We start from the raw sequence: 26,869 nt of genomic DNA, 5'->3' as shown, positions 1-26,869 counted from the left end.
TCTAAATCCTATCAGACTTATCATTGAAAGGTGAACAAACCGTACATTCAGTGTCTCCAAAAGTAATATTCCATTCCGCCTTCGCGCATAACAATTAACACTTATAGTAACACGATTAACACTAGTTACAGGTTTCTTACCCTCGGTGTAACTATATATTGGATTTTAAACAATTTCTTGTCATTTAATTAAAACATTTGCTACGTGACACTGACCTTAGAGACACGAAACAGCATCATGAATTTGTTCGACACGTTCTTGACCGGTTTTGGACTACAAAGACTAAAATAAGCCCGGTCTGCTTATCTTGGAAACAGACCTCATACCAAAAAAAATATCTAGAGTAAGTTCAACTAAAATTTACCAAAATGCTAAAATCAAAAACCACTCACCTCAGGTAAAAATTCGAAGGTAATATGCTTAAACTTGCCGTCAGACACGAAATAATGCACTAGCTCTTCGTAATTGTACATGGACTTTGACAAAGTCGCTGTTAACGACAGAACATAGGTCTTGTTATCTGCTGGCAACCTCGGCAGGACGTACATGAGACCTGGGTTCAGATGCTGACTGTACCCGGTCGGCTCGAGCTTGGTGGAGTATATAGGAGTATTGGGACTCGCGTCTAAGGCGAGGTACAGCCGGAGCGATTTGTAGTGCTCGATATTGGGTGTGTAAATCAAGACGTTCGTATCCGTGATCTGCGTTGGCTGGATCGCGATGAGGCGAATGTTTTCGATGTCTTTATTTTCTTTTATCTGAAAATAATATGAATGTATTATACACTATATATGACAAACCTTCAACCGGGACCAATTGTTGCTTTGTTCGATTGAAATTTTGACCTTTACTGTCAACATTGGGAGGAAAAACACATACTTTTAAATTGCTTCAAGTTCTAATTTAACTATGATTTTGTGTAAAAACTGTTACTACCCCGAATGACGAAAAATGTTCACATATTTAACAAACATTGAAATTAAAAACAGAAATAGCTTTATACAATATAATAACAGCACTGTCTCTCTCCAAAAAATTACTTACGTTTAGAGTTTTTTAATTATTTGTTATCTTTTTAAGCTGGCGGCTCTGTAGAATTTAAAATGTGAGTTTTGACAACTTGTAAACTTAAAATTGTTAAATTATGCGGAATAGGTAGTGAGGAAGGATTTTCATATGTGTTTTAGATTTATGTTCATACACGTATATATCTGTAACGTGCTTTGATGGTGTAAGTTACTTGAAACGTGCGATTAGCACGCCAGTTGCTCGCATAATGAAAACAAGGTTTGCTTAGATAATTGAATATGAAGCATAGGATATGATGATTTTTTTTTCTGGGAAAATCGCTCAACGATTGGGCGAATTGTGTTCGAATTGAGGAAGATAAAAGATAGCTACTGACCTCAATCTGCGGCGGCTCTTTGCCGGCCAGTTTGAGCGCGTTCTGGTCCGGGACAGCCGGCCGCTTCAGCTGCAGCGTGTACACACACTTCGGGAGCAAGCCTCGGATTCTGCGGAACGTTTTAACCACCATTATCGCGCGTCGCGGTGGGCGAGACGCGTTCTCGAGCCAAGCTCGGCTGACCTGAAGGAGCCGTTGAGCTCGGTGGTGGCCTCCTCGGCGGCGCAGGCGCTGCCGCTGCCGCTGGCTCCGGGCGCGGGCGCGGCCGCCAGCGCGGCGCCGGCCCAGCCCACGCGCGCCAGCGACGCCACGCTGCCCACGCACGACCACGCCACGCGCACGCCCCTGCCCGGAGGCTCAACAAATAAGTCCGATTCGACCAAATTAAGAAAACAACGTCCAGTACGAAGCTTCGTTCGCATCGTGCGTATCTTAATTTGGTCGCCTATTACTATTTCACTGTAAGTGTTTCGGACGGAGAACGAGCGCATATGCTCTACATTATTTTAATGGACAACTCCGCTTTCAGGTAAATAACGAGTAACTTGTGCCTTGTAGTACCTTTCGTTGATTCTCGGATGAATTGTTAAGAAATTCAATGAAATTATAAAATTCAAAATAACTCGACAATTTTAAGAAAAAATAATTAATAATAACCTTTATTTTTTTAAACACGTAATATCAATACTGGTTAGTTGCCTTATTTTGACGATGCCTTAGTTTCTCATACTTGTATCTTTTAAAGAGTGATTATTCAGGGGATCGCCAAATTTTCTATTTATTTTAAATTTCTTATCAAGGGTGTTAATTTACATGCATTACTTTAAGAATAAATAAAAGCCAGTCTGTGAATATGAAGGAAACGTAATGTGAAATCAACCTGCAAAATTTGTATATTCAATGCATTTTTTGCAATTCAGTAACTTTGTGCTTTAAGATACGAGTCTGATTCGTAAGACAACGAAATAAAATCCTCAAGAAAGACTGCGCTGCAAAAAAAAATTACTATAATTATTATTCAAAAAACCTAAACAATAATTTCTATAAATCTCCAGCAATGAGCACCAATAATCTACTAATTAAGTAACCAATAATCGAAACATACAGTACTTAACTTACCTATAAAAAACGTGTTACTATTGTAGAAAATGTTGTCCTTAATGTTGGATATTAATATTAAAAACTTAATAAAAATTGAATTTATTTACAACGTAGAGTTCAACATTACTGTGACCTTACGGGACCTATATTTGACCAACTCTAACTAATTTAAGACCTACGTAACAACATGTATGCAATAAAAACATTTTGATTTGATGTTTTTTACTCAAAACCGGTGTTTAAAAGAACTTTGGCCCTTGCTAAGTGTCCTTTTAGTAGCAATGTAATAATTGCATGTTTTTAATTTTGTACTATAACATTGACTTACAATGATATGGACGTCGGGTCCGCGCTAAAAAGTGACAGCGAAGCAACCAAAATTAGACAGTACTGCGATGACATTACAATTTAAATTCAACGTTTTAGCTTTTTCATATTCCTTTACATGTCACTACGTTTAAATAGGTTGACTTGGGACATTTTTTTCGTGGTTTTTGTATTAGACCCGTCGTCCATTTATTTGTAAGTCAATGTACTATAATATATACACATATTATAACAGTACCATTACGGGTTTTAAACCGTAAAGATGTGAGGGGCACTGCCACTACGCCCATCACCCTGAGACATAAGTTGACAAGTTCCATGTGCTTGTAATTTCACCAGCACTCTTACCCTTCAATACCGGAACACAGTAATGCTTATATTACCGCATGGCGGCAGAAATAAGTAAGGTACTTAATGGAAATAAACATATTATTACATCATGTGCTCGTAATAAATAATAGCGACCGGAATAATGATAAATAAGAAATAGGAAATAAAACTATTTTTTGGGATTTAAATCATGTACATTATGTTTTAATAAAACCAATGTTCCGGGTCCTCTACAGGTCTCATAGTTATGACATGTAAAGGGTCCGAAACGTTAATTTGTTTGAAAATATATATATATGCAATTTAGACCCGAAATAATAGTTTCATTTCTTGTAATAACTAATGATCGAAGTTGAGGGAGTTAATCTACTTAAAGTATGAACGTTTTCTTAGCATGGATATAACTATTACGTCATCAATGCGTATAAAATTTCTTTTCCTACTGTTTATTTTGTAAACATTCCAAAATATAGGTTGTTTTATGTTTATTTTTTAAACTGATAAAGTATTTAAATACGTAACTACTTATTTAGTTTAGTTTAGTAGCAGTAGAGCTCTTTGTGAAAGTGTTCGTCCAGGGTAGTACTGCTACCTTGTCTAGTTCTCCTGTCAAGTAGTAATGTCAGCATTACTTTGTTCCGGTTTTGAAGGGTTAGGGTGCTGGTGAAATTACAGACACATGGGCTTGTTAACTTATGTCTCAGAGTGAGGGGCGCAGTGGCAGTGCTTCTCAGATCTTTGCGATTTAAAGCTCCGAGTGGCACTGTAACTGTTACGGACAGTCGTGTAGCTTACCATCAGGCGCACGACTTGTTTGTCCTGTCACTTGGTGTTATAAAAAAAGCTTTTTGAGACAATAATTTATAACAAATACTCAATAGGAAATAATAATTTGTCGTCAACGTGTTCAAATTTCAATAATAGGCATAATCAGTTCCGAGAAGTCCCAGAATTCCCAGAAGGGAATATCCAGGTTTTTCTTTAGTTTAGCTAAATTAACTCCCCAGTTCCGATCGCTGATTATAGCAATCGTAAATACCTACGAACTCTTTGACCTACTAAAAATGGAATAATGATGTCGCACAGGAAACTAAATACTGTGACTTGCAAGCTGCGGAAGTGAGCGAACGGAAGCGGATGGCACCTGAGCTGCAGGCGGTGCGCGCGGCCCTCGGCCACGGCCACGAGCGTGTGCGGCGGCTGGAAGCGGTACTCCTTCATGTGCGGCTTGACGTAGTACTCGCCCGGCGACAGCGCCGCGAAGCGCAGGCGGCCGTCGGCCGGCGACGCCGCGTTGCGCCGGTACGTGCCGCCGCTCACCGACACCAGCGCGCCCTGCGCAGGCCAAGCCGGGTTTGGCACCTCTCGCCGGAAGTCGCTTGTCCGGTATTTTACTTAGGGGAACAATTACTGCTTCGGTAGCAAAATGTAAACTGGTCACCTCACAATTCTGCAGACTCTCACTTACTGAGGATTGTCATTGGCAAAACAAAAGATCCCTGCGCATTCCGTAATTTTTTTTAGACAGGTTTGAATGAACAATAGTAGTCAATAAATTTGGATAACACTTTTGTTGCCAAGGCGCTCGCCTATTTGTGCTGCCGTGTAAGAGAAAGAATTTCAGTTTTATTTTGTTATAAAAATGTCTGAACTTTCTAGCAAATTTTAAATTTTTTTATCCGAATTAATCAAATTTTGGAATGGTACCCCCGTGAGACTTATACGTCACATTAGGTGAAACCCAACTTTGAATTACGGTAAAACCGAAAATGCATAACCCTACACATATTTCATAGAGAGACGATACGTCAGTGACAACCCCGTTATTCAGTTCTTTGAACCTTATATGTTAGCCATTCGCTAAGATATGGCATAATTGAGACGTTAAAGTTCTTTAAACTACGTATATAGTACCCATATTTTTTAAATATTCATGGTCGTAAAAAATAACGCGAGAAATGGAATCATACCTGCAAAGGAGAGTTATCGGCGTCGTCCACCAGCTCCACGGTGATCTCGGCCAACTTGTGAGCGACGATGTTGCCCTGGTCGTCGGGCGCGCTGAAGACGTAGGACTCCTTCTCCGCCGTGATGGTGTACTGCTTGGCCGCGTCCAGGGGCCCGAAGCTGTACGTGCCGTCGGCCGTCGTCGTGTGCGTGAGCTTGAGGTCATCTGCGGAAGGGTCGGCGCGCGTCAGCGAGGGCCGGCGCCGGCGGCTGCAGCGGCGGACACGCACCCGCGGACAGCGTGACCTGCGCGCCGGCCACGGGCGGCAGCAGGCGGCCGGCCAGCGTGAGCCCGCGGCGCGCGCGCAGCACCAGCGCCTGCGGCCGGCACTCGCCCAGCCCCAGCAGCTGCTGCGGCGCGCCGGGCGAGAACAGCAGCGCCGCCGACGACGCCGCCACCACCGCCACCTCGCCCTGCAACGGCGCCCGTCAGTGCCGCCCCTCCCCGCGCCCGCCGCCGCCCCCGCCCGCCGCGCCCACCTCGGCCATGAACAGCGTGTGCTCGAAGGCGTACCCGCCGCCCGGCTGCTGCAGCGGCACCAGCGGCCCCACGGGCCTCTCGCCGTGGCCCTCGCTGCTCACCAGCAGCACCAGGTCCTTCACCGGCTCCGGGGACAGCACGCGGACCACCACCGCGTGCGCCACGGCCACGAAACTCGCCGTCTGTGAACAAAAACACTCGACCACTGGCATTTCTTTTACTCGTAGGATCGAAATCGCCCCTGGCACTCGGCAGATGTTCTGTGCAATTTATTTTCGATTTTGCACGACAGAGCCACGTGTCGACCTCGTTCCGACAATTACATATTTGTTTACAAAAAAACATTACGATTAATGGAAAATTATTTTCGATACCAAAATTTCAAAATTCCAAAATCGTTTTGCTTCGCATTAACGTCACGTATTTTCATTTCACAAGCAATACAATTTGTTTTATTTAACATCTCTCAGCTGGTCCGACCGCGTGCGGAATACCGAAGTTTCGCGAAGAGCAGAGGTACGTGGCATTGAAGTATACCTTATGCGGCTTATATGGCAGAGGGGCAAGTGTCAAAGCGCATCTTTTATTCGGAACTCAAAGGGGGCAAGAGAAAGCATAGCAGACAACTCCTTAGATATAAAGATGTGCTCAAGCGCCACAAGAAAAATTGCTATATTAACCCAACAAGTGGGAGAAACTGACAGCCGATCCAGCCCACAATGGAGATCTTTTGTGGTGGCAAACAAAATGTTAGAATTTGAGACTCGTCAACGAATTGAGTTGAACGTCAAAAGTGTCGAGCAACCACCTGCGGCGACCAGCTGCTATTACACTGACGGTGTGCTCACGTGCCCCCTGTGCGCACGGATCTTTGCAAATAAGATTGGGTACGTTACTTGAAGCATTGTTTAATTCCTTGTACTTACGGCTACTTGATCACTGGAGGTGTCCACAATGGCCTGCGCAGGCCGGAAGCGATGGCAGCCTCGGGGGGTCAACGTGTACACGTCCTCATTCTCTACGCAGTGTTGACTATGTCCTTTGGGCACGGAGAACACGCCCCGGGAAGACTTGCTGGTGTACTCCACCTGCGAGGAACGAATCGATAACGTTTGTAATCAATTGACACGTAGTCTGGTACATGCTTACATATCATCACGCCTTTCTTCCGCAGGGATTAGTGTGTAACTAATCTATAAATTAACGCGAGTAGATCCTATACGAAATAAAAGGATACCCGGATAAATTATAACAATACCAGTACAGAATCATAATTTAAAAAATTGTAATCGGTGCCGGTGAAGCGGGTGGCGGGGTCACTGCCCTTGCGTGGTGCATACGAGCTGAGACAATTTTGCAAAACCTTACTAGACACAATTAGCCAGAATATTAAACAGAATATTTTTTTTAATATTTTTAGATGATTTAGCATTATTTAAATTTTTTTTATTGAATTGATATTCAATTATTTTTTGTGAATATCAATTCAAATAAAAAAAATTTAATTAATACAGTGAATAGCGACATTTCTCGCCAGGACTGGTAGCTGTAAAGGTACTAACTGGGTAATAAATCTGTCAAAGATTTCTCATAGATGGCGCTACGACTAAAAAGTCGTTGAAAGACCAAGTACAAAGACACGACGCAAGCACATAGAAAAATTCGTGAGGTCCGTTGGTTCGTTCCGTGGCTTAGTTGGTATAGCGTCTGGCACGGTATGCAAGAAGACGTCGTTCGAGTCCGACCGGATCGAAGGAATTTTTTCTGAGTGTTTTTTCTGAATGTTCGATCTTTGTATTAATAATTATGATTTAGCATTATTTCTATGATTAATTTCTTAAATATGGCGAGAATGCAAATCAACATAATGTATATGATTTAGATATTGAACGAGCACGGCGTGCCTTACGTGTAAGAAGCAACATGTACATGTGAATGAAGCAATAAGCAAGTCAATGTAACCTTGTTTAGAGCTTATTGCCAATGCATGTACATGTGCCAGCTGTGGACCAGCTTCATTAGGAAATCTTACAACAATCTAAGGGTTCAATACGCATTCCGTATCCTGGTGAAACTGTCTAGATTTTGCAGTGCGTCGAACATGTTTGCGGAAGCACGCATTCCGGACTTTTACGCTATGTTACGAGCTTACGAGTGGCCTCATTTTGGAAAAGAGTGCTTGCATCTGACAATGCAATCCTAAGAGTAGTATGTGCCACGTCCTTCGACAGCTCAATTTCTAAATACTGGATGTCTGTCTACTGGGAAGCGAATCGTAAATGACAAGTACCCGTTTATGTATTATTTTATCATTGACTTACAATCATATGGACGTCGGGTCCGCGCTAAAAAGTGTCCGAACTTATAGGGCGCTAAAATCGTATACAGAGCGTCATTCACGCTTTAGTCTTCGTTTGTTCGACTGACAGCGAAGCAAGCAAAATTAGATAGTACTGCGATGACATTACAATTTAAATTCAACGTTTTAGCTTTCTCATATTCCTTTACATGTCACTACGTTTAAATAGGTTGACTTGGGACATTTTTTTCGTGGTTTTTGTATTAGACCCGTCGTCCATTTATTTGTAAGTCAATGTATTTTATGTTAGGTCATATTTTATTTTATTTTATTGCATCCTATAATTTATTCTATATCATCAAAGTTTATTAATATGTTTGTTAATGGGCACTCAAAATGTATTATTTTTGTAATGTCAAGCATTAGACTAAAGAATTTAATAATAATAATAATTATTATTATTATAGTATCCATAAAAATCTGTACAATAAGCGCCATCTAGTTGATTTGTTTATTATCACCAATGGCCTGAAAAACATACATAGATACATATCTATGCATACACTCTAGACATAGAGTTGTTAAAAGCACCAAAATTTTGGTTATTTACTTTTTGATTCCGGATTTCCGGAAATGGTTTTACTGCATCGTAGGGCAAAAGTACTCATCTAGAAAGTCAAAGTTGGATTTTAAAGTAATTCTAGTGTGAACTTTTGATTATAGCAAAAAAGGTGAAGGCAAAGGGCACCTCGATGTCGTGCGAGGAGTGCAGCCGCAGCACGTAGCCGGTGTGGCGGAAGGGCGGCAGCGTGGCCAGCTCCTGCGTCACGGCGGCGTTGTGCTTGGCGTCGGCCCAGCACAGGCGCTCCGCCGGCACCGACACCTCCACGCTGCCCGGCAGCACCTCCTCGAACGTGTACTCGCCGTCTGCGCAGGCGGACTACACTTTTCCCCCGTAAATCGAGACCTTATTGTCGACCTCGGTGGCCCAACGGTTCATACTGCGGGCGCTGGATGAGGTGATCTCGGGTTCGATTCCCGGTAAGGCCCATTTAGGTAATTAACTTTTATAAATAGGTTCTAGCCAGGACGTACCAGAAAATACGAAGAATCCTCAAGTATGGGATCAGGCAGTTGACATGGTTGTTTGGCCCTTTATTATTATTAATATGGGTAACTATTTTGCCAAGAGCCCTTCGCTCGAAATTCGATCTCGGAGTTTGTCATCTTCTTGTAGACGACAAGTGAGATACCCACCGACGGCAGTGGTGGCGAGCGGCTGCCCCACGTACCCGCCGTCGGGCGACAGGGGCCTCAGGGTCACGCGCAGGCCCCGGCAGGCGGCGGGGACCTTGCACTGCACGCGGCCGCGCACCGTGGCCTTCAGCTGCGAGAACGCCACGCCCTCCACGGGCCCGTGGGCCACCGACACCTTCTGGCTCAGCGGGTAGAACCTGCACCGACATCGTCATCCTCGCAACAACTCACGCGGCACAGGGCAGTGCAGGCCCACGTTCTCCACTTACTGCAAACCGTCCCTCTGTTCCGCTTCCGTGACGTCTACTTTGGCAGAGTACATGCCGGGCGGCAAAAACGTGCACCATTTGCCTGAAATTTGTAGAAAAGAAATCATATTATACAGTGTTTTTTTTTTGTGGGACAGTATGGGGAAATCAGAAACACATGGAAACTGTCTTAGGAACCATTATACTTTTTTTTGTGAAAACAATTTTGGCATAGTCAATTTTTTGTCAACTAAATTGATCAATTTTTTTAAGTTTTGTACGACTCAGTTTCATAAAGGGATCATTTCATAGTACGGGACGAAAAAATCGGGACTGCAGAAGTTGGTCAAATTTCATAAAATATTTTTCATATAAAATGAATAAAATTGATTTCAATCCCAAAATTGTTCTCACAAAAAAAGATTTAATGATTCCTAAGACAGTTTCCTTGTATCTTCTATGGTTTCGGATTTCCCCATACTGTCCCACTTAAACAAAACACTGTATATACAACTTAGACACTAAAACTTTGTTAACATCTCAGAAAAGCATGAGGTGCCAAATACAAATAGTAGTTTACAAAATATATGAAATACGGGAATCTCTTTAACATTTCACTTTATAACTCGAACAGAAACTAAATCACGTACGTTACGTCATCAAAAAATCTATTTGTATAAAATGAAGGCTTTAGGAATGGAATATTCCTGTACGAGCACGATATGAGCATAAGAACCGTCAGCGCGGGGCGTGACCCGCACGGCGGCGCCGGCGTCCGCGTCGGGCAGCACGACGACGTCCCTCGCGTCGGGCGGCGTGACGGCGCCGCACACGCGCCAGCGCGCCGCCGCGGCCGCCGGCAGCGACGCGGGTCCCGCGGCGGAGATCACCACTTGCACGTCGTCGAACTCGCACAGCTCTGCCGAGTTTTATTTTCCAATTCAGAGTAGCTAACGGCGGTAGATAAGAAATTACTACCGAAGCCGAAGGCTGAGGGCTTCAATGACTCGAGTTTCGAATTTTTTACCGCCCGTGCTACATGCAACGTTCTTCATCACATTTGCGAGGAAATAAATATAATGATAATTTGTTTCTTGTATGAATAAATATCGCTTCACAACACAACAATTACAAATTTTGCAAATAGCGGGATTTTTTTATATATAAAGGGATGGCCAGCTATTCTTCCATAGATAATACAACTCCAACTAAAATGTTGTAAAAGGCAAAAACGCATACAGTCGTGACAACTGATCATAAGTCGTAAAGATAAAAAATTAATAATTTCAAAATCAACACTACAAAATTAGAATTTATAAAATTACTTTAGCAAATGTTTAATTATTTTTTTCTATACTTCAAGCTTATATGGAGTAATTCAGATTTTTCGAGCATTAAAACTTTTTCCTTAATCTTAACAAATATTAGGAGTACAGTGCAATGAAATGAAAAAATCCATTACCGACATAAGGCCTATGAACGCAGTAGAGCTCCTTGTGAAAGAGTTCGTCCAAGGAAGTACTGCCACCTTACCTACTTCTGCCTAAATAGTAATGTCAGCATTACTGCGTTCCGGTTTCGAAGGTTAAGGGTGCTGGTGAAATTACTGGCACATGGGACTTGTCAACTCATGTCTGACGGTGATCTTGGCGTTTTAAAGCTGCAACTACTACTGCGCTGCAACTGTTATGGACAGACGTGTTTACCATCAGGCGCACGACTTGTTCGTCCAGTCACCTAGTATTAAAAAAAAACCCCCCAAAAACCTAGGTAATTAATTATTAATTATTTATACAACTTACCATGCTGAAAACTTAATGTATAAGTTCCAGGCTGCAGCGAGGGTAGCGTGAACTTCCCGGCCGCATCTGTGTTGCCAATGGGACGACCATCCTTGAGTACTTGCGCGCCCGACACGCCCTTGCCGGAAACTGACGTCAGCACTGACCCTACCACCGTGAAACCTGTCACCTGGAACATTTGTAAGATTTCCGTTGATTGGAGATACCTTTAAAAAAACATAAAAGTACTGGTAATAAGTACATATACATACTTAATGCGACTTGAACAAGCGAAAGAGGTTAATCAGGAGCATAAAGACTGGAGGCCTCTGCCTACTACAGGGTTATTTACAAAATAATAACAACCTCGCAGGACTATATTAGTAACATCATAAACAATGACTATTATAATTGTTCCGTGACTTTTTCCAAAAAAATTAATTTACAAAAAAAAAACTTTTCAGTTTTTGTTGCATTGACGCTCTTTAGAGTCGCATTTAGTAGTAAGGTAGTAAGCTCTAACGTGCAAGCGTCCTCCCCTTCCTTCCGACCTGACGGGTGCCGACCTTCACCCCCACTTCCGCGTTTTCCATCGGATTGGTATTTACACTTGCTACCTTTTTTTATCTTTAGAAGAGATCTCTTCCAGCCAACCCTAGCCGTGGTGTAAAAATGAAATTTGCGCGACTAATTATTGTACAATATACATACAGTACAATAAAATTAAAATTTAAATGTAAATAAAACAATACAAATGGTGATAATATACATCAAAGTCAAGGTCAAATAATCATTTATTCCATGGGTAAAACCGTTACAATTGAAAACGTATTTTTTTTAAACTATTGCTTGTTCAATGTCCCGACTACTCTGAGAAGATACTCCAGGGATTTCTTTTTCTTTCTTTTCAAATAAACTTAAATGCGATAAAATACAGTTTGAATATATTTGCGTAGAGTCTAGACTCATGTTGTCTTTCCAAACATCTTTATCTAACACGTAGTCTATATACAAGTTTGTAATTTAACTTTTCAATTAAAATACTTTTCATGTAAGTTTTAAACTTACGAAATGGTAACTTGAAATCTTATTGTAAGAACGTATACAGTTCCCCATAAAAGAATCGTTTACCTTAGTTAAACGAAATCGTTGTACCATGAGTTTTTGAGATTGTTTATGATGTTAGTAAGATAGTCCTCCAAGGTTCTTTGTATTTTACAAATACCTTGTGTAATGTTTGTTTTTGTGCATGTTAAAAGAAGGATGGCGAAAGCTGACGCGATAACAATTAAAATCAACGAAGAGCCGTTCTTGGACTTTGCTAATATGATTTTACGTTTTGGTTTATGTCTAGTTATGAATACATTATTGTATATTTTTAGAAGTCGGGAATAAAAAAAAATTAAAACAATGTATTTTAAAATAAATGCAAGAACACAATTGGTTCAGTTCGACCATAGATTAGGTAACGATCTTGTACCTATGTTTCATTTTAAGCATTGAATATTTACCTACCTATATTTACATTGAATATTTATTGGTTATTTTATAGTATACATACATATAATCCATTCCAAAAATCCATTAAACAGTAATGACATAAAATTTAAAGAAACGACAATGTGACAAAATGTTTAGACAATATTTAAATGAGAGATGAGTTAGCAAAGGAACGTTTTGACAAGAGGCCTCTTGCCAATGTCAATGTCTTATTGAGATTGAAAACTACTATGTGACCATTTGTCGCAGACTTCTGCCAATTGGGCAAGTTTATTTTTTTTTACATTTCACTGCGGCACAACATGTTAACGTTATATTGAACGTGGCAGAGTTTAGCAGATTTGGGAATATTCAGCAAGTTCTTTATTATTTTTGGGAACAAACTGAAAACTTGTTTGTTTTGTGCTACTGTACATTATTTGAACATTATGAAGCGAAATACAGGACAATGTCATAAACAAAACTTATATCAACTTTATAACCCCAGCTTCTACAGGCTGTACTCAACTAGCTTTTTCGATGCAATGATAATCAATCACAAGTATTGATAGGTCTCTTTAATGCACGTCATCAAAAACACTGGGTCACAAAATACATGGGATGTCGCCATCTCTTTCCAACAAACAGATTAAAGGACACAAATTGAAACAAATGTATTTCTTCTTAAAGAACCCCTGGCTCCACCAATCAGCTCCCCAAATAGCAATATGTACGTACCTAGCCTGTTATCTATTTGAGTACTTACACACAACATTGCATTTAACCTTATCAATTAGATAAAAAATAATCGAATGCCACCTCACACACTATTCATTCCCCACCTCATTTAGGTGTGGGATACAATGTTAAACTCAACCCGATTTTGATTAACATTTCAATTGTTACTAATCATCGATATCACCGTCAAAGTTTACGTCCACTGACAGGCGCGGACCTCCTCTAAGAAGAGCGTTGAGGCCATAGTCCCCACATTTGCCCAACGCCGGTTGTGGATTCATAAGCAGAGATGGGCAAACGCCAGTGCTTTAACCCGCTTTGTTAACGGGTTTAAATCGGGTTAAAACCCATTAACGCTGAAATCTAGGAAAAAACTATTTACAACTAAATAATTGTTGTAAATTGAGTTTTGTTCAAATTGAATTATCTTATTACAAAAGTTTATTGCTTTCTGATCTAGATGATTCGATTTGCCTTTCTAATGAATCTATCGCTTGAAAATCGCATTGAAATAAATTGATACAGAAAATCATTAGATCACACAAACTCGAATCGATTTTCATACAAATAAAACAGTAACGTGTATTCTTAATAATTAGAATCCACAGGGTATTGTGTAGAGGTGCCTCTTTTTCGTCCAAAAAAGATTTTTTTTTTACATCCAAATTTGTAATAAGTTTGGAATTATAGCAAATTCCGTATTCGCCCACGATTTGGGGCAGAAATGGGTAAAAAGCCTTGCAAAAACCTGGAGGGATTGGTTGGGTTTTAACCCACTGTTCATCTCTGCTGATAAGTCTTCCAAAAGCTACGGACCATCTTCAACATGCAGGTTTCATCATCTTGGTTTCCTTCTGTAAATATAAAAAGAAATGATGCCGCTTACCTCGAAAGCATTCTTGATATATTGACTATCATGTCCCACGGAGAAAACTACAAATTCAGGCTTGATATTGTAGCTAACAGCAGCCTGACCAGGGTTTTTGGACAGTGCTATCAGTTTGTATTCCCCGGCTGGTACGAGGCCAAAGCTGAATTCTCCTGCAGAGTCTGTAATTGAGTGGCAAATGGGAGAATCGGGGACTCCTTGAAGGAGAGCTGTTTTGCAGCCCTCTACGCGGAATTTTGGGTTGCCCTGAAAATTGATAAAAATACTATAAACTTGTTCTTAAAGAGTGGTAGTTTTCTCTACAATCCTTAAAATGTTTTGCTATTACCTTTGAATATAAGAGTATATAGATGCCCCCAATAGGAGTACCGTAAGAGGTGACGGAACCCTTCACATCATATCCTTTCACTGCCAGCACTCCTACCGGCAAAGCTGTGTTGCCCTCCTTCACTTGCACTACAGCTTGAGATGGGTCTAATGTCCATCTAAAATAAATCTTTATATTAACAAGGTAAGCTAAAACATTTTTTTAAGCATTATATAAAATAAATGGTACAAGTGAATGTTTGAAGGAGTCAGACAGTGAGAGGAGAATAGTCAGACTTGTTTGAAGGAGTGGAATGACAGTTCGTTGTGCAAAAGCGTAGCCCGCTTACAAGCAGCTAGTTTATAGTCGATAAACATTGTATTCTGTACTGATTGAATATTGGCCACGTTTATGCAATAAATAGCCGAACTTGCCGATTTGATCACCTGATCCGAACCGATCATCAACAGTCCAATATTCGCTGGGGACAGATTCATTTCAAGTGTCAATTTTTATAAGTTCATATATACAATACACCGCATTTAGAACTATGTTAATGCAGAGGGGAGGCATATTTTAAAGTTTTGATTTTAATGCATTGTAGATAATTACATCCAGCTGTTCTTATTAAAGAGTACCTATATGAACAAAAATTTATTTCGATACAAAAAGACCAACTGTCAAAATAAGAATAAACAAAGTAATGACGTAATTAGTCATCATAAGAACATTGAAACATTCACAATTCAAACGCTTTTGGCGAAATTTTACCTTCTTTCACAATCTGTCAATATAACTGTCACACAAATTTTACACAAAGTGGCAACTTCAAAAAAGACAGACTATATAAAAGTTATACATTGGGAAATATTTTTTTTTTCCGGATTTTAATAGCGTATATTTGTTTTTTTTTTCAAACAAACCAATGTTTCGGATCCTTTACAGATCCCACAGTCGCGGTTGAAAAATAGATTTATTGTGTGTGCAACAATCGCGAAAACCTAAGAACTCGATAAACTTATACATTTTTATCACCATCATCATGACCATCAACATCCCATTATACTTTCACTGCTGGGCAACGATATCTCCTAAGAAGGTTTAGCGCATAGCCTGCCTCACACCCCATGGGGACTGCACATGTTTTCCTAGTGTTATGAATCTTCTTCGGCATGGAAGTTTCATCACAATGTTTTCTTACACAGTTAGCGAGAGGTATTATTATTACACATTCAGAAACATACTTTACTCAGAAATTTAATTACCATTAATCAATGCCTGTATTGATCCAGCATGACGGGCTGTAGCTAAAAAATACAACTTACAAAAGATACATGCCCAACAGTGGAAACAGTATTCAAGTAGTTCTGTATCATTTACTTTACTAGAACACAAACTTTTTCAAGTTTTGTGTTACTGACAGGCTTGAAATTTTTGGGGCTTGAAAACAGAGAGAGACACCTTGTATTTCTTGAATTCAAGATATAAACTTTTTCGAATTGGTTTTTGTTTGGGTGTTTTTGAAAGCACACTATAGATAATTCTCTTGCTCTGGCACAGAGAATTCTCTCTCATTGTTGCCGGATCTGCTGAAAATCAGAGTCGTAGCACTTTAAGGGTCGTATTCTAGAACTCTATTCAATGCTCAAGTCAGGATTGCACTGGCAACACAAGCACTGGAAATACGACCCTAATGGCAGGGACTTGAGTATGATATCAAGTGCTTTAAACCATTCTCAAATCCTGACTTGAGCATTGAGTAGACTTCTGGAATACGACCCTAAGTGAGACAACATCAAGCTGAGTGGATCACCATTTCCATGGCAGCACAGCACACACGCTTTTTACTCTATTATTATATGTAATAAAAGAGACAAAATTACGGCACGGAATTATCATGTAGGGGCCACATTACTAATGCCAACAACCTCTTCATAATTAAAAAAAAAATGCCTTCGTATAATATTAAACTTGCATCAGAGAGTTACCTGCAGACCTCATTTTACAAAACTAAACCTACTTACTTTACCATCAATATACATCCTTGAAACTGCAATGTTTGTTAGAAAACACATATACATTTTTTAACCAGTTAAAAGTGTTCACTGTAAACACAAATTATCCCTCCCTACACCTAATTTAGAGATGTATAAAAATAGCCCTTATTACAGGGCTATACTCATATAATATAAAAAAATACCAGACATATTGAAAATAGAGGTTAAATATACCTTTTAAAAACAAGTTAAGTCTGTTACTTGTATCTAAAGGTTACTACTCAATAGAAGAGTGCTTGTCAGATAGAAAGCTATGAGAAATATGTATAAATGTTCTGTCTCTCACGAACCTACTATTACTTACTTCTAATATAAGTGCATATTTAGTCATTTTTAAGTGGTAATGCATGTTTGAATTTTATTAGAGTAGTCAATATTAAAGTATAAAATTGTTAATTAAGTATATATAAAATTAATAAATAGGTTACAATACCCTAACAGGCTCTACCAGAGATACCATTCTCTGTAGGTACTCATAATGCAATAAATAAATAAATAATTTTGTAAGGTTTTTATCTAAATCTTAATGTTATTTTTATTATTATCATTATAAAATGTATGTGTACTGTGTTGTTTATTCAAGGAATAAATGTTTTCCGTTTCTATTATTCTTAATGTAAATATAAATACTCATGAAAAATAATTAAGGCAAAAGTAAGGGTTTTTATAAATTGTTTACCATAAGCACAAAACTTTCTAATTAACAAAATCATCTCATACTGAACTTACTTAGGATGAGTAGCTTTCAATGTATATTTTCCAGGTATTACAGGAGTAAAATGGAAGTCTCCACCAGCCGCAGTGACAGTGTCTCTAGTTTCGCCGTTATCATGAATCAACTGTACAGCAATGCCACTGGGTCCCAGCGTCTGGCCCGCAGTGATCACCCGACCCGTTATACCGAACCCGTTGAAGGCAAAATTTATGTCCTGCCCGGTAGAACATGGGTCTGTTGCACCATCTACATTTAATTCTACTTGAGAAGGCTCAAAACTCCATCCCGCCGGCGGATGCACCTTTAACACGTATTCTCCTTTCTCGTATAAGGGTAAGAAGTAATACCCATTTGTAGGAGCGCATTCCGTTCGCTCTTTCAGACTGCCTGTCTTAGTGTACCTGAAAGTTTTCATAGGTTATAACTTGTTTATAAATGAAAGTAGCCTCAAATAATTAATACGCTATATTGCTATATTTGATTAATGAAGTAGTACAGGTTATTATAGTTAAAACAACAGAATTACAAGGAAAATCTAATTAGATTACGTGGTGTAGGTTAACTCACAGGCCGATCTCAATTTTTGAAAAATCCAAATTCACATGACTTTTAACAAATCCGCCACATCCTAGAATGTCATTAGCACTAATTATTCTAACAGACAGATTTAAAATTAATATTAAAACACAGTTCCCGAACAAGTGATCACAGGCCGCCATATTTGTTTGTAGTGCATTAGTGCTGCGCTCCTGCTGACCAAGAAATGAAGAAACGTCATGTTTAAATCAACATCAAATAAATAGGGTGCAGTATAATCGATCGATTATAAATATTGAGTAACAAAAGCGAAGGAGTTTTCGCAACTTTTTGGTCCTAATAGAAAATACTAGAGCCCGCTCAACGGTGTCTTGCCATCCTGTAAGTATCTTGCTATGGAAGTCGTTGTGCCCCACTAGTGTTTTTTTACATCTATACCCATTCCAAACCTAATCACAAATTAGAAAGGTTACCTAATAATGTATTTTACCTTTCAAAAGTAATGACCGTCTTCGACTCGTACGTAGGATCGATGGGTCGGTTCATATTTTCAATTGTAATATAGAATTACTGGACTGTAGGCCGGAGCAGTGCCCACTTACACATTCAAACTTTTCTTACGCCTAGGCTTTTATCTTAATATGGCAAACATCCTTTGAAATATAACACTTGTGTAGACTAAATGATCTTATATACTATATATAAAAAATATAAAAATTATTCGTTAATTTAAAATATTCCCGATGCTCATTGAACTATGCGAATAAATCAAAGAGAATTTAAGCACTACGTTGAATAAATAACAAAAAAAAGATCGCGTCAAATTCAATGGCGTCAAGACATAAATATTAAAGAGTTTGCAAATAGTTTGCAACACACCGGATGAAACCAATAATAAAATTACCAACCTGCAATGACTTTCATAAACGCATAGCATAGCTCATCGTTCGCCGCAGCAGCCGTCTACGTATTTTAATAAAAATTAAAATCTAGCTAAAGGATGATTATATTTATTTAATTCTACATAAACATTAAATTTTACTTTTATAAAAAGTAATTATATCCTAAAATGCTACATTACATTGAAATACACGCCATCCTCATCCCCAGCACGACGGTCTGTGATCTTGCCCTAGTCTCACTCATCTACGGTCAGCGAATTTGACAATGTTGTCTACCCATCTCCCTACCTAGGTCTCACGTTTCTGTAACTACTTCTCGCCCACCATTCGATTGTTGCTTTACTTCATCTCTTCACACCACGCCTCGTAATATGTCCTACCCAGCTCCATTTTACCTCCGCTATTCAGTTTCCTGTGGTTTCCTGTGTCTTGGATGTTCGTCTTCGTATTTCGGAGTTAAGTAAGTTTGATGCTAACCTGTGTTATAACGGTTATAACCAATGGTCGGGAAAAGATGAATATAGCTGCAAGGAGCTACATAGCGTTGTTAAAACCACCAAATATGAATTATATGCATTATATGGGTAAGGCAAAATAAAAAATGGCACTTTTTGATCTTGTTTAAGCGTCCAGCAGTTTTTTAATAAAAAGTATTAAAATAATTTACTGAGATCATTTTCCTTTTAAAATACATTTCCACTAATGGTTCGAATTTTTAAGCAGCTGTTATACTGTATTTTTGAATCTAAATAAAATATTTTTAGAGCGCGATCAGAACGATTCTCATGCAAACTAAAATGTCCTAAAATTCCCTTCGTAAATAGAATTTTAAATTAATATTTTTTCTTAAGTTCTACTAGCAAATGTCGCCGTTCCGTCAATGTGACCATTCTTGTTGCTTTTTATTCTCTGTTTTGGTAAAAGTTCAGTTATTGCATTTTTTACATGGCACTATTAGAATTACTTTAAAATCAAACTTTGATTTCCTAGGTCACTAGTTTTGTCCTACGTTGCAGTAAAACCATTTCCGGACATCCAGAAATCGAAACAGTAATTAACTAATATTTGGTGGTTTTAAAAACTCTATATCGCCCCTTGTAGCTATATCTATACATATATCTATGTATGTGGAACACCTTTTTCTGACCATTGGTTATAACTTACTTACAACTATTGTACGGGTAAGTACGTAGGTACCCTACATACAAGAAGTAAATACTAAATAAGGTAGGTATGACCGTACTTCATAATGCCCGTAAATGTTCTTAAAATGATTATAATATCTATTCTACGAGTACTTGGAGAGCAATACAATTATTGAGTATTGAGTCTCTACCTGTATTGTGTCTTTACATGATATGAAACGCACATTTAACTTTTTGTCTGGCATTCTTATTTCTTCTTTTTAGGAGGATCGGGTGGGCCTAGAATAACAGCCTTGTTTAATTCATCTAATTCAGGGTTACGTTCTATTGCCACCAGCTTAATTTCAAAATACAGTGTTGTATACGGAGGAATCGTCGGCGGAACTCCTGTAGCGCCGTACGCTAGGTCCGAGCCAATGATGAGTTTTCTTATCTCTCCAATACACATGTACAATAAACCCTGTCCCCACCCTTTAACGACTTGCATAGATCCCAATCTAAAGGTTAGAGGATTGTTTCGAGGATATGAGCTGTCGAATTCAGTGCCGTCTTCAAAAGTACCCTGAAATAAAAAGAAGCACAAAGGGATAAATATATAGAGCCAACGATATATCGATATCTATTCATATTTGTATAGAACTTAAAGATTTAACTCGTTAAGCGCCTTTAAGAAATACAAGAGCAAAACTATTATAATTAATAACAAATTTTACACAGGCGCTTAGCAGGTGCTGACTGCTGTACTGTATTGTAGGTCTGTGGTATTGGCTAGTACTTACCTTGTAGTGCACGTGAATTAAGTCCCCTTTTTGAGTTCTCACCCGACAATTATGAGGTAAATGCAGTACTAGCACAAGAAAAGTGTCAGGCTTGCTAAAATTTTCCGATGAATCAAATACTTCGACTAATACAAATAGCGAAGACATAAAAATAATGGCAATTGCAGTCTTCATTTTGTTTTATAATTCAGATAAATTGTAAAGTACCTTTGTTATTATTTTGTCTTAGGTTACCGCCATAAAACGCCGAGCGGTCATTGATTTATTTTTATTTTTTTTAATTCTGCAGCTGGTAGTGCTGTCTCAGCTAGTCTCATACTCGATTGATTCGTAAGCTTAGTAAACCTGTTACAGTACATTCATCATTCGTTGTACATTATAAAATATCGTTCTGTTTCGACCAAGGACATGCCAAAGTATACTTCTACCCTAGTGGGGACATACCCTAAATAAAGCACGTACATTTATTTATATGATTTCGAAAATACTACGTTCGTTAAATAAATTTTATACTTATGAATAAAACACGTGACCATAGATTTCGTTTGAATATCACCTTACAAAGTTGTGTTTTAGTTGTTCTGCATAAAATCAATCAATTTTGAAAATGTGTGATAATGTAGATATTTACTTTGGGACCAGAACAGTAGTAACCTGAGTCTTTGTATCAACTCAAGTAGGTACGCATAATTTATTGTGCATTTTTATATTTATAATAATTATAATATTAGAATATAAAAATTAAACAATTTATGAAATAGTTAATGGGGTTAAGCGTACGTTAAAAAATAAAAATAAGAAGGTATACGTTTTACTACGGTATAATGACAACTTTATAGGATTTAACTAAGGATTTTATTTTTTTTAAACAAGTTGCATACGCTTATAAATACATATGTTTTGTAAATCAAACTAAAACAATAAATTTAGATAACAATGGTTCAAATTTTTATTCTATTAAAAAAGGAAGGTTTGGCAATTATGAATGAAAAATGATATCTGATAAATGTCCGTCACGACCACCGTTACAGATGTCAATTCTTTCATCGAAGTTTTTAATCACTTTTTGACAAAATGGTGGGTCTATTTCGTTAATCACTTCACGTATTTTGAGTTTTTGAAGGTTGCAATCGATTCGATTGGCTCCGTATAGACTCTGTCTTTAATATAATCCCATAAAAAATAATTAAATCACATGATCGAGCTGGCCACTTATCGAATACTGAACGTCGTGAAATTATGTGACCGGGAAATTTGGTTTGCAATAGTCATTGTTTCGGTGGCTGTGTGACTAACATATTACAACAACTTCAAAATATCATTTTGAGATATATAGCAGATGTCGCATGGTTTACTACAAATAATGAAGGGAAGTGATACTAAATGAGCTACAAAAAAGACTAGATAATGATCGAAATGATCGAGCTTGTCAACAATTGAAAGTCACGACTGAAACGATACGCATGATCCTGGAACAAGACAAAATCTAGTCATAGCACTCAAGAGGGACAGAGCGCATTTTCCCAGTGGAAAATTTAGTGTAACATTTCCACTGGGAAAATGCGCTCAGTCTAGACGACAACAAATCAAATGTATTTTGAAACGAGAGTATTTCAAATTTATAAATCACAAAATACATTTTAAGTAGTAATTGAAATACAAATACAAAACACGTATTTGTATTTGAAATAATCCGTATTTTATACAAGTAATTCAACTGTTTCCATCATACAAAATTAAAAACGAGATTAATGTTTATTGAATTTATTGAATTCTACTTATACATTAAATTTGGCTTCAATAAAAAGTTATAATAAGTAATACATCCTAAATATCACATATTACACTGAAATATACGCCATCCTTATCCACAACCTGACGTCATCCCTTGCAAGATATAGGCATCCCATAACTCACGCGCACCGCCATGATCTTGCCCTAGGCTCGCTCATCTACGGTCAGCGACTTTGACAATGTTGTTTACCTCGCTGCAGAAGTCTCACGTTTCTATAACTACTTCTCGATCACCATTGGATTGTTGCTGTACTTCATCAGTTCACACCACGTCTCACAATATGTCCGACCCAGCTCCATTTTAGATCCGCACGATTCTCGATTCAGATTTCGAAGGTTTGATGCTGTCCATGTGACATAACTACGGGTAAGTAGGTACATACAATAGTAAATACTAAACAAGGTGGCTAACAGTATTTCATAATGCCCGTAAATGTTCTCAGAATGATTGTAACATTTATTCTATGCATGGAGAGCAATAAAATTGAGTATTGAGTCTCTACATGTTTTGAGTCTCTACATAATACGAAACGCACATTTTACTTTTGTTTGGCTTTCCTAACCCTCGATTCCAGGAGGATAGATTGGGTGTGTCCCAACACCCTTGTTTAATTCATCTGTAGAAGGGTTATGCTTGAATGCCATTAGCTTAATTTCAAAATACAATGTTGTATATGGAGGAATCTTCGGCGGATTTCCTACAGCGCCGTACGCTAGGTCCGAGCCAATGATGAGTTCCCTTACTTCGTCAACACACATATTCAATAATCCCTTATCCCATCCTCTCATGACTTCTTCTAGTCCGAGTGTGAACTTTAGAGGTCCGTTTTGAGTATACGAGCTGTTGAATTCAGTGCCATTTTCAAAAGTGCCCTGTAATAAAAAGAAGCACAAACTAAGTGTATAACTAAGCGCCTACAAGAAACACAAGAGCAAGACTATTACATTAATAACAAATTTTACACAGGCGCTTAGCAATCTATTGCTCACTGCTGTATGCATTGGCCACAAACCTAGCACGTAGGTATGTAAATAAGCGTGGCGTCATCCTAGGTCTGTGGTATTGGGTATTTTACTTACCTTGTAGTGCACGTGAAGTACGTCTCTCTTTCGAGTCATGTTTATCTTCTCGCAATTATCGGGCAAATGGGTTACCCTTATATGAAAAGCTTCAGGCTTCCTATCATCTTCTGGCGAACGAGATACGATTAGTACAAATAATGCGGACATGCAAATAATGGTAATAGCAGTCTTCATTCTGTTCTAGTATTCAGATAAAACTGTGTCTGAGAACACCGCCGGAACGGTTATTGATTTATTTTGTTTTTTTTTTTAATTCTGCAGCAGGTAGTGCTGTCTCACACTTCGATTTGGATGCTTAGTAAATGTGTTATAGTACATTATAAATATCATTCTGTTTCCATTAGGGATATATCAAACACGTAGATTTAAACAATTTCGTAAATACTGGATTCGTTAATATTACGCTTATTAAACACGTGACCACAGGTTACTATTGAATATCACCTAAAAAAATATTATTTTAGTTGCTCTGCATAAAATTAATCAATTTTGATAATGTGAAATAATTTTAAAGATTATATACTTTGTGAACAATAGTAACCTTGGTCTTTGCATCATATCAACCCAAGTAAAAATTCACTAAATTTATGGTGCATATTTATTATTTAATATTAGAATATAAATATTAAACAACTTTATCAAATAAGTAATGGGGTGTAAGTGTACATTAAAAAATAAAAATAAGGCTTAGAAATACATTTTACTAAGGTAATGACAACTTTACAGGATTTAAGTAAGGATTTTATGTTGCCATAGCGGTTTTAGCTTTATTTTGAATTGGAAGAAATAGTTTAAATTCTGCCGGTAACTCGTCTTCAGCGTACAGTCTATCGGAAAAGTAAACCCTACGGATTCTGCAGTTGGCGTGTATTTGCACCCTCAGAGTTTCCACATAATTGGTCCCATATGCCCTTCGAGTGAAATCCGCAAGGTTAAACTGTATTTGATTCCAGCCCTCATCCAGACGCATTGGCATAGTGCAGATGAAAGGTTTCACACGAGTGGTAGACTGGTAATTGCTCGCTCTGAAACGTCGCCTTACATTTTTATCATCTAACACCTGAAACAAAAGAGGTTATGTTGATATTTAAAATAACCTCGAAAACGCTTCGCTATATGAGAACAAATTTTAAAGTAAACAAAAAGCGAAAGCATGTAATGCATACTTGTACTTCGAATGTGAAATATTTCTTGAGGTTCTTGATGATCATAACAAGGAAGGGAAGCTTAATGCCGAGGGTCTTCTTGGGATCGGCCGGGCACGTTATATACGTCGTGCTGACATTGGTGCCCACTATCTCTAGCACCAAACTCTGGATGTCGTTGTCCGTTATCCGCTTTATGTGCCCATTGCGAACTTTTTTGTCCCAGATCTGCAAAGGTTTGCTGCCTATGCTGTAAAGAATTGACAGGAATCCAGACTGAAATGTGTTCTTGAACATCTTCTATTGTGAGGCCCGTAACTACAGTGTTCCCTTACATTAGCATGTAATTAACTAGGATAGGAAAGTTTAATCAATAAAGAGAGTCTTTCGCGGTTGCATTACACTTGACAGGCAGTAAATTACACAAAAATTTTGGACCCGGCCATTGGTCCCAAGCTCGGGTTTGTTTATTACAAAGTCTCCATAGCAACGTATTGGCCGAAAAGATCAGTACAAAATTTATTTTGTTTTAATTTTGTGCGTGAATGGTTCATAATAAAGTATTATTGTACATCTAAATTATTATATTTTAGATGATTGAAGCTTGCTGAGAGTGTAATAAAATTGAATACAATATGAAATTAATGGCAATGCCCTGCGTGAACAGGAACGTGCAGTTAAGCCACTTATTTTACCCACTTTCTTTGTAATTGCTAAATAAAAAGGAGATCAATAAATCTAAACTAGTAAGGCGTTGTCCTTGTCTAATATACTACTTGCGTGCTATTTAAAATGTAATTTGACAGCTGACATTCGCGATTTACTATCTGTGGAAGTGGTATTGTTTCAGTAGATGCATGTGCAATGGTGCATTAATTTTCTTTTATTTTGCGTTTCTGTTAGTTTATTCTAAGTATTTTGTAAATGATCTGAATAAAAAAAAACGCCTTTTTTCGCAAGGATAATGAACTTTTGATTGTTTCTTTTCGTGGCTTAGTGTATAGAAGAATTACGGTGAAAATGACGGAGGAAATGTCATCAAAAAGGTAAGAAAGAATTCTGGGATAAATAAGTTTATTTATGTGTTATATTGTATATTTACCTGGTGGCGTCTAACTCGGGGTTCCTTAAAGAAAGGTAACAGTGGTTCGTAGATACGATCCCTGAAAATGCTACTGCATTCGCCCTCCGTTGCTGCCTCTAGAGTTTTCATTCGTCTGGCTGTAGTCAACCAAGATTAACATGAATAAGATATGATCGAAATCCGCATAATATAAATTAAATACCTGGAATATATAAAAAATACAATTAAAAATTTCTACAAAACACTGTTTACATGGCCAAAGGTCATTAATCACTTGATTCTGACAGATGTTTGAATATAGAATTACAACTTTGAATTTTTTTTAATTACTAAGAGCACAATATGTTTGATTATTCTGCCCCTTTGAATTCACGTTATGATTATTTTCTTAGCCTTATCTTTCTTGGATTTTATGAGCAAATTATTTTGAAATATTATTTATCTATCCACTCTTCATACATACAATAACATAATCCTGTTATAACAAGTGTGATCTTTTATCATGTGTAAGTAAAATACTGTATATCATAGGTAGTTGCTTTACATAATTAAAATATTTAGGCATTGTTGTCATTGCTTTAATTTTATTGATTAATTTTGATTCTACATGTAAAATAATTTTTCCAGCCCTCTAATTAGATTCTGGTTCACAGGATTTGATAAGCACTATAGAAAATTATAAAAATACAACTATAAAATGAGATATTAATAATTAATGTGAACACTATAACAGCCACAAAGTATATATCACTCATTCTTATCTTCCTACAGACAATGAACTTCCTCTGACATGTAGTAGTCATGATGTTATTTCATTACCTACATTTTAATTTATCACATATACTTAATGTAATGCTCAATTGTTGTACATCTTTTTGAAAGCTTTGGAAACGTATCAGTTTTAATGCTTTCATTGAATTAATCTGGTTTTTGCAAACCCATCTTGATATGTATACCTTTAGGCCTAACTGCTTGAAAT

General features: G+C 38.0%; 5 protein-coding genes across 6 annotated transcripts in view; 1 reads left to right on the top strand and 4 right to left on the bottom strand.

Annotated features, from left to right (window-relative positions):
- Positions 1–148: 148 nt before the first annotated feature.
- On the bottom strand, positions 149–18,140 carry LOC113230322 (nodal modulator 1). The gene is made up of 17 exons (XM_026464201.1): positions 17,989–18,140; positions 17,436–17,822; positions 14,671–14,827; positions 14,340–14,588; positions 11,258–11,426; positions 10,192–10,374; positions 9,477–9,558; positions 9,208–9,404; positions 8,699–8,877; positions 6,578–6,739; positions 5,651–5,833; positions 5,401–5,584; positions 5,134–5,336; positions 4,248–4,498; positions 1,589–1,750; positions 1,406–1,514; positions 149–758 (listed from the first exon to the last, which is right to left on the bottom strand). The coding sequence occupies exons 1-17, from the start codon at positions 18,138–18,140 to the stop codon at positions 378–380; spliced, it is 3,390 nt and encodes a 1,129-aa protein (XP_026319986.1). The 3' UTR covers positions 149–377.
- Positions 18,141–20,114: 1,974 nt separating this feature from the next.
- Positions 20,115–21,033, bottom strand: LOC113230513 (peptidyl-prolyl cis-trans isomerase FKBP2-like). The gene is made up of 2 exons (XM_026464479.1): positions 20,785–21,033; positions 20,115–20,567 (listed from the first exon to the last, which is right to left on the bottom strand). Exons 1-2 carry the CDS (start codon positions 20,956–20,958, stop codon positions 20,253–20,255), a joined length of 489 nt encoding a protein of 162 aa, XP_026320264.1. The 5' UTR covers positions 20,959–21,033; the 3' UTR covers positions 20,115–20,252.
- Positions 21,034–22,552: 1,519 nt separating this feature from the next.
- On the bottom strand, positions 22,553–23,878 carry LOC113230426 (peptidyl-prolyl cis-trans isomerase FKBP2-like). Its single transcript, XM_026464357.1, has 2 exons — positions 23,659–23,878; positions 22,553–23,451 (listed from the first exon to the last, which is right to left on the bottom strand). The coding sequence occupies exons 1-2, from the start codon at positions 23,833–23,835 to the stop codon at positions 23,137–23,139; spliced, it is 492 nt and encodes a 163-aa protein (XP_026320142.1). The 5' UTR covers positions 23,836–23,878; the 3' UTR covers positions 22,553–23,136.
- A 374-nt stretch (positions 23,879–24,252) lies between these two features.
- On the bottom strand, positions 24,253–25,285 carry LOC113230274 (cilia- and flagella-associated protein 20). 2 transcript variants are annotated; one of them, XM_026464130.1, is made up of 3 exons: positions 25,142–25,268; positions 24,828–25,056; positions 24,253–24,721 (listed from the first exon to the last, which is right to left on the bottom strand). In XM_026464130.1, the coding sequence occupies exons 1-3, from the start codon at positions 25,147–25,149 to the stop codon at positions 24,404–24,406; spliced, it is 555 nt and encodes a 184-aa protein (XP_026319915.1). In that variant the 5' UTR covers positions 25,150–25,268; the 3' UTR covers positions 24,253–24,403. The 2 variants fall into 2 exon arrangements, with proteins under 2 accessions (XP_026319915.1, XP_026319914.1); XM_026464129.1 differs by having other exon boundaries at positions 24,828–25,285.
- A 546-nt stretch (positions 25,286–25,831) lies between these two features.
- The window catches only part of LOC113230273 (serine/threonine-protein kinase 3), a 45,435-nt gene continuing 44,397 nt past the window's right edge, over positions 25,832–26,869 (top strand). The window contains exon 1 of the mRNA XM_026464128.1: positions 25,832–25,852. Coding sequence (XP_026319913.1) covers positions 25,839–25,852 — 14 coding nt within the window. The 5' untranslated portion in view covers positions 25,832–25,838. The remainder of the gene's footprint in view (positions 25,853–26,869) is intronic.

This window comes from Hyposmocoma kahamanoa, unplaced genomic scaffold, assembly GCF_003589595.1.
Source record: "Hyposmocoma kahamanoa isolate Upper Pololo Valley unplaced genomic scaffold, ASM358959v1 63, whole genome shotgun sequence".
Taxonomy (NCBI): domain Eukaryota; kingdom Metazoa; phylum Arthropoda; class Insecta; order Lepidoptera; family Cosmopterigidae; genus Hyposmocoma; species Hyposmocoma kahamanoa.
The sequence above is the reverse complement of the archived record's forward strand: the minus strand, read 5'-3'. Positions and strand labels throughout refer to the sequence as shown.